Here is an 8,107-nt window from a genome sequence, read left to right as displayed (position 1 = left end):
TAAGATATTCTTGAAGACATAGAAGCTCCCTGGTCTCCTGACCGTACCATGAGCTGAGAATGAAAAGCCCTGAGCTTTTTGTTTCCTACCTTTGTGATCTCTAACACAGATGAAAACAACGAAACACACACTCCATAACCATTGTATCTCCCATTCCTGCCATGCTTGTCTATGACAGCAGTCAAGTAGCCCACCAAAGCCTTTCCTTTCCTTTCTTAGGTACTTTATTTCCCACAATTCTGGGGGATGATTAAAGTATCTGCCATACACTACCCGTGCCCCATCCTTTAATGCCAGCAGAATTTTTGCCGCCTTTAAATCTAACCAGGTCAGATAACACGTTTCAGATTCTCATTTCCCTGAGAGTCTGTCATCTGCAGCTACCGCTGGTACCAATTACTATACCGAAAAAGGTTCAGGAGAAGAAACAGTCACCTCTAGCTAGTTTCCCCCAGATTTTTCACAGGATGTTAAATGGCTTACAGAATCTTTGGGAGGGCTAAAGAGTAGTCTCTAGATTGATGCTGAATTTGAGAAAATCATGAAGATGCTTGCAGAATCAGAAAGTAGTTCCAGAGCGACCGCCACAGAATCTGCCAAGTTGGAAAGTTGTCCCCACAATTATCTACTACATACTTATATCAGCATAGTTCTGATTGCGCCAATGACCATTTCTTTGGGCATAATTTCTTTCTCTTGTTGACATTATTGTCTTCTTTTTCTCCAATACTTTGTGACTCATGATTTTGCCTTCATCCTTTACCCTGAGGCAGTTAGATATTCTGCTGAATTTATTTGTGTTGCCACCTTAGGGAGGGGGTGAAATGTGCACCTGTGTTTTCCATTAGAGATTACTTTCACGGGAAGCTGGGAGAGCTGAATGGACTGCCAGGCGATGTTCCTTCTTGACTAGTCTGAGTGGTCCGAGGATCCCAGATACCTGGGGCGCTATCTTTCCCTCTAAATGAGCTCTTACATACACTGGTCCTATCAAATCTGCTTGGCTGAATTCATCTATTAGTAAGTAGTGTAGGTAGTTGTATTCTGTGGACCAGAGAGTATTCTAGAGTCTGAGGAATACTAAGGTCCCTTAAGTCCTCACAGTGTATAGGGAATGATAGAAATTATGATACCGGTTGATGGTGCTATAATGAAGGCATATGCAGGGGACTTTGAGCACTGGGAAAGGCAGTCAGTTAGAAGAATACAGTACATCCGAGTTTCTTCCCCATTTCTGGGGCTTTCTACATTTTAAATGGCAGTATGCTCTTCTCTTTATCCTACACCTGCCCAATTCATGTCTCAGTACAAATGCTATTTTAGAAAATATTTCCATCACTCCTTTAAGTATATTCAGTTTTCCTTCAAATTTTTCTAATACCCTGCACCACCTTCATAGCAATTCACAACATCGCTTTTTAAAGTTATATAAAATTGTATCCAAAAAGTTACTTTTGCAGTATTATTTTATTCAACAACGTTGACGAACAATAATAGCGACTCTGTTAGGTGGACTTTCTCTTTCTAATACAAGTCTCCGTTTGGCTAAATTCAGTTTAATAGAGCCCCCAAAATAGGTTCAATAAGGAAACCTCTCTTCAAAATGTGACAGAATTTATACACTTTTCAACCAATTGTTTTAGATCATGGACCTCTAGCCTCTTTGTTTGCTGAAATCTTAAAAGATCAAAACCTCAAATTGAATTTGGTTTTATTCCATTTTTCTTTAGAGCTTTGATCTCCCCCTTGGAATGTATCAATAGTTTCATTCTCTTTCATTTTCTTTAGACTTTGGAAACTAAGTGGTGACATCAGGAAAATGTCATCTGGGAAGCTCAGTCTTCCTTTGAAGCAGCACATGTTCCCTGGGGCTATAGGAAAAGGCAAGCTAGCAGACATGCCAGGATGTCTGTGGATGACTAATTCAAAGGAGAGAAAAGACACATTTGATGCATTCCTCTTATAAAACAACAATTGAAATGAATACATAGATTTATTCACCTTTAATATTTCCTTATGAGAAAACATCAAGATTTTCTTCTGGCATTGTAATGATAAGGTAAACTAAATAAAATCCAGATTATATCATGCTGATGTCAAAGCATACAAAAATGATATTTTAGGTATAGATTTTTTTTAAATCTGAAAAGTGATCTGATAAATTAGAACAGGTGATAGAGATGTATTATTATAGGCATCTAATAAGACTTACCCTTTGAAAAAGTCATCTTCAAAGTTTTACAAAGCATCCTGGATTTTAGAGAAACTTACTGAAACCATAATAATGGAACACCCCAGGGGTCTGCAGTACTTAGGTAAAGTGAAAAACTACAAAGGTAATTTTTCCAGTGTGTAACTCAGCATGCCACAACCCTTTGCTACACGGATTATCTTTGTAACTCACATGGGTAGAACATTGCAGCAGAATTTGATAAAGTCATTGTTTATGAATAAGATGTAAAGGCAGTCGTACGGAAGTGGAGAAGATAGTTTTAATTTTTTGAAAGCCACGCTGTTTTGGAAAATGTATGAGCATTGTAGACCATTTACTATTGCACAATAAATACAAATGTAATTGCTTTCATCTTCATCACATGGATTTTTATGTGCAACTAAAAACAATTTGAAAAATGCAATGAAATTAAACTAAACTTTTACTTGGCACACAGTTGGGGCTTTTTTTCTAGCTAATTTAAGAATATTTTTGTAGAAAATTTCCTGATGAAAATGAAAATAAATCCTACTAACTTCTAACTACAGATCTATGTTTAAAAGTTAGAAAATAAATTAGTAGTGCAGAGTAATAGCCAGTGTGTGAAATGCGTCCCTTTCTAGAATGTTATTATATAATAAACTCGTGCCCTTTATTGTGGTATGAGTGGAGTTTGATGTCTGGCTAGACATTGACAGCAATAGAATTTTGACAGAAATATATCCATCCCTTTAGACTATGGAATTCATAATATACTTTTTGTCTAAGTTATGTAGTGTTCATATGTAAAGTTCATTTACATATCTATTTTAATTGGTTGTTGCTTTTACTGGGTAGATTTAGCAAATGTAATTTTTCTAAATTAGATATCACTATTTAAGAATAGTAATGATATATTTTTCCACTCTAAAAATACATCTTAAATCACTTTAACTCACAATAAACTTTTTGATAGTTTTTTGAGACCCCTCATAGAGCATTTTTTTTAAAAGCAGTAAGATTGGGCAGTGTTTGAACATAGGGTAATAATTTATACCAATTATATTGCTAAACATAAGGTCTTAATCCTGATAATATATCATAATTCATACCTTATGGTCTGATAACAATTAAAATACCATCATTAAATTTACTGCAAATATGCATAATTGTTGAAATCTTGCTTATGTGGAATAAAATTCAGTGCTTTATTATCCAGAATAATACCTGTTTATTTTCTTGGTAATGTTGTATTTATTAGAGAACCATTCTGAGAATTCCTTTAATATACACTCAGACTCGGATTTTAGCTCATATTATTATGACTATTAATACTGTTACTACCACCATGGCTATGAATGCTTTTGAATCTCTGCTGATTTTTCTATGCAAGTAGAACAGGTATAATCAGATGGTTCTAAAGTAGTGATTAACACATACCTGAAATCGCTCTCCACTGTGGAAAAACAAACAACTAAATATAAAAGTCAGTAACGACTAAGGAGTTTGTGTTTCAGAAAATCTTTAAGGGGGTTCTCCCCTATCTCTGGGTCAACAAATGTTAGATGAGTCTAAGAGATTACTAGACAGATCAAATGTTTACTATTTCATGATGGTCATGGTACCTTTAGTAGGTGATTGTCAGATTCAGTTTACAACTATACAAACCCTAATCTGTGACCATGTCAATAGGCTAGAAAGTGGTTTTCTTTGGATCCACGTGTGCTGGAGACTGCTTACTTCATGGAAGCTTTCCCTCTAATAGTCTTCTATCACAATTCCACACAACTATGTATCCCAAAAAGGTCATTTAATTTGAAGTTTTTAAAGACATATTTTGATATAGTAAGCAGAAAATTTCTGTATATCAAGTTAAAATTTCATGGACATTGGAACTATAAAGATGAGGGTTTATGTTCTATCAGCCTACTTAAAGCTCTGAGTTTCAATTTCAGGATGATTAATTCACAGATGATAATAATTACCATGGAGTCATGTGTCAGTTAGAAATAATATGTGCAAAGCACCAGAACATCACTGCAAGTGCTCAGTGCACATTTGAAACAAGTTCTCACAAGGTACAATGTTGAACAGTTCACACTGTTCATTCTGGTCTGAAGAAATCTACTGTGTGTGTTGTTGAGGGCAGGAAATCCCGTTCAAGCATTTAATTCACCCAAGGTCACTAAGTGCCTATAAGGAGCAAGGCATAGCCAAAGAAGCCATGCATATTAAGGAAAGTTGGCTTCTTCTGTTTCGTGGCTGAGGTTAGGAAGTCAGACATTAGGGAGACAGGGGAGAAACAGGCAGGGTGTGGGGCTTGGTTGTTGTTCGGGAGGAGGCTGGGCGGAATGTCTTCTTGTAATTGTTGGATGGCATTAGTAATTTGCCAAGTATTAACTATGCAGTAATTATGTCTTTTCTTTTCTGTATTCTAATACTTTGATATCTGGGCCGTGCTAATCCTGGAGGAACTGTCTCTTCCGGGGCTAACCACGTCCTAGAGATAATAAAAACTCCAGCAAATCCAGAGCTTACACCCTAACCGCACCCTTTACTGGTCTTTCCCACTTCAGGTGCCCATCACCCTGCCCAGGGCCAGGTATCCATTAACCAGGTTCAGCCTCTGCACCCCAGGGCCTGTTGAAATTATTCAAATTCATCCATTCTATGCCTGCATACCCCGCCTCACCCAGTCCTTCCCGTGAAACCATGAAAAAACCCTTATTCCACTATTTCCCTCACTCCCTCTGCCTCCCGACCAACCCAGGTGCCTCTCCATGTGGCCTTCCCGTGGCATGGTGTGGGATTTGTGAGTACGACAAACTCTCTCTTCAATGGCGGGCATCTCCTGGTCTGTTGGCCTATTATGATTCCTAAATAATGAGCATATTATTCCTAAAACTGACAGATGCCTACATAATTATATCTAAATAACCATGAAAGCTTTATTTGAAAACAAGCCACTAGACCCCGAAGCTTGCAAAATGTTGTGAAAAGAACACATGAAGGGAGGCTGGATAAATGAGATCACTTAATTGCCCCTACTTCTCAGGACACAGAAGCATTCATGGAAGACAACAACAATAAATACATAAAACCACGGAAGCACATAGTTGTACCCTTTTATTGGCACAGTAACTTTTCAAAGGCTGGTATGAATAAAAAGTTCCGAGTAGCAAGACATGGTGGAGACTCTGATGCCACAGCTCAGAACTCCCTGGCAGCCAACAGAAGAACATCAATAAACAAGGCAGTTGCATTACAGGAGGGTTGAGGGTATACAGCAGGTGAGCCATGCAGCGGCGCTCCGAGAGGACAGTTGTCTTATTATGTAGCATTACTGCTCAAGCCAGTAGACCTCAGCGTGCTTATCTGTACTGTGAAGACCTTGGAATGGATATGACCCTTTCATACTACCAGCCATGAATTGGAAGCCATACATGTGGAGTGATGCAAAATTTCCTGTAACCTATGGTGAAGTCGGCAGATGAGTTTTAACTAGAGCTCACAACCCCCATATCCAGAAACACAGGGCCTAGGAAGGAATTGCCTCCTAATCAATGAATGGAAGAAAGCGTGGGACTTGGTCCATATGTTTCAGGGCTTAACACGGGCGAAGCTAAAACAACAACATAGTCCTGTAATATTTAGGTACTTTCGGTTTAAAAGTGGTATGTAAAAGAAAAAAAAATCTAGAAATGATTTTTTTAAAATCTGTATTTTGAAGAAAAGGAGCACCACCAACTGCATAAAGTTATAAAATACAGTAATAAACATGTAAATAATTTTCAGGTTTGTAATTCCAATAAAACACAAACGCCTACAAAGAAATAAAACATATGTCCTGCAGAGTGGATTATAGTAAAACGATCGGAGTACAATAAACATGTTGTCGGACACACAAAAACAAGTGTACAGTGTGCATGGATCCCTCCTCTCCTCCACGACTCTTCCCTCTCTCACTTCATCCACACTGTTCATGGCCTTTCTCTTACTACCAAGAGGTAGCATGGCCCTATAACCACGAAGCCTGACAATCAGAGTGTATCTCCACAGAACGGGTAAGAAAACACACACACACACACACACACACACACACACACACACACACGGAATCTGGTGTATTTAACTTCTCTGTCCTGTGCTTTTCTGTGTAAATGCGTGGAGAGCACCCAGCATGTAGCAGAGGCAGCCTTCTGTCGGGGCAGCCTGGAATCTGTAGGCAGTTTTATGCTGTGACTCTGCAATTCGGACCGCGTCAAATGGTTGTGTCCCAGAACTCAGAAGGCAGCCTGCTGCAGGAGGCCCCTTCAGGCTTCTTCAGAAGAGTTGGCTTTTTGCAAGGAGGTGGGGGAGGTGCTCTGGGCTCTGAGTGCTGCAGGATTTGCTGCCAGTCTTCTCTTTCCTCACAGAGCTTCCGCCTCCAGTCTAGGAGTTCCTGCAGGGCCACACTTTCATTCTCTGAGAGCTTCAGCTGATGGATTACCTGTGGGAGGGAAGAGGGAAACAAAAAGAGTAGCACCAAATACGTATTGTGAATGAGAAGTAGAATAGCAACAGCTGGATGCCAAGGGGCTGGAGTGGAGTCGAAAGAGATATCAAGAATTCCCTACACAACCTCCAGGCACTTGGCAAACGGCATCCGACCAGGCCAGCTGTGGGCTGCTGAATTAGGACGATGAGTGGAACAAAATATTTAGGATAGGTACACGGGTTAACACGTTATACACCTCCAGGTGATACAACAGAGAATCAAATGTCTGTTTGCCCTTTGCCCTCTATTAGTATATACATTCTTATGACATCGTGTACTTTTTCTCCATTGAATTCATTACAATCATAATTCTGTCTGATGTTTTCAGATTTCTCAAGTTTCACCCCATTCTAGGATCCACTCCTCCATCTATCTACAGTTACTAGTCAATATCTTTGAAGGTAATATGACCCCACTCTGCCCACCATGCATCAGCCCAAGGATGGACCTCTACTCAACAGGACCCATTTATAGTCAATGCTGACAGAGGACCACACTAATATAGAAACTGTTTCCAAGAGATAGGTGTGGCAAGAGACAGCCACTGAAACATCAAACGGGCTCAGTGGAGAGAGAGGAGCTGCGCTTGAGGACACCTGCAACCTCACTGGTGTGTCGGTGCATGTGCTATGTGGTGGCATTCAGTCAAAGCAGTGATCTAAACTGGCAGCTGTGTGCTCTCTCACACCTTGAGACCGCAGAGATGGGAATTTTAGGGGCCTTTGCAGGAGAGCATCAAAATGTGCCAGTATCAGCTACTTCCTCTCACTTCCTTAGGGCATTGGAAGAGAGACACCTAGAGACTGAGCTTGTCCCCTGACGGCAGCTGGGCCACTTCAGGACAAGCAGGTGACACTGCGATGGGCTCCCCTTTTGCCAGTCCCCAGCAATCTATAACAACTGGACATTGCAGAAGCCGACTTTTCTGTCAATTTAAAAGTGAGTATTTAGGTTTTAAAAAATGAGATTCTGGACATGGACAATAAATGAGAGCGGAAATATTGGGGGAGAAGTCAGAGGACATGAGAGGGCTCATCCCACCTTCCAAAGCACCTACTACTTTGTTTCAGGGCCAGTTCCATCCTCTTCATCAAAACAGCGAAAAACAAAGCGGGACACATGTGGTTGGCTCTTATGTGAAAACAGGCCCTTGAAAGAAGCATGGGTAGTCAGCGTTCCAGGACAATTCTAAAACCAACACCTTCACCCAGACACCGGAGCCTACTGTTTACTTAGGGAAGAAGATTTGGAAGGCTAGAATCAAGGAAATGAGCAACACATCGAGACATGGGGTTATAACTCAGAAACCAGGGGGTCCAACCCATATCCAGAATGTATAAGTAGATTTCTAGAGCTGGTTTTTAGCAAAAGGAGTTTCC

The 8,107-nt window shown here is 40.1% G+C and overlaps 1 protein-coding gene across 4 annotated transcripts in view; it reads right to left on the bottom strand.

Annotated features, from left to right (window-relative positions):
• Positions 1-5,302: 5,302 nt before the first annotated feature.
• Positions 5,303-8,107, bottom strand: part of MYO16 (myosin XVI) — a 542,975-nt gene continuing 540,170 nt past the window's right edge. For all 4 annotated transcript variants that reach the window (XM_074329517.1, XM_074329516.1, XM_019731063.2 and 1 more), the window contains one exon: positions 5,303-6,680. In XM_074329517.1, coding sequence (XP_074185618.1) covers positions 6,453-6,680 — 228 coding nt within the window. In that variant the 3' untranslated portion in view covers positions 5,303-6,452. The remainder of the gene's footprint in view (positions 6,681-8,107) is intronic.

This window comes from Rhinolophus sinicus, linkage group LG04, assembly GCF_036562045.2.
Source record: "Rhinolophus sinicus isolate RSC01 linkage group LG04, ASM3656204v1, whole genome shotgun sequence".
Classification (NCBI taxonomy): Eukaryota; Metazoa; Chordata; class Mammalia; order Chiroptera; family Rhinolophidae; genus Rhinolophus; species Rhinolophus sinicus.
Note: the sequence above shows the minus strand (reverse complement) of the source record. Positions and strands in the feature narration are given on the sequence as shown.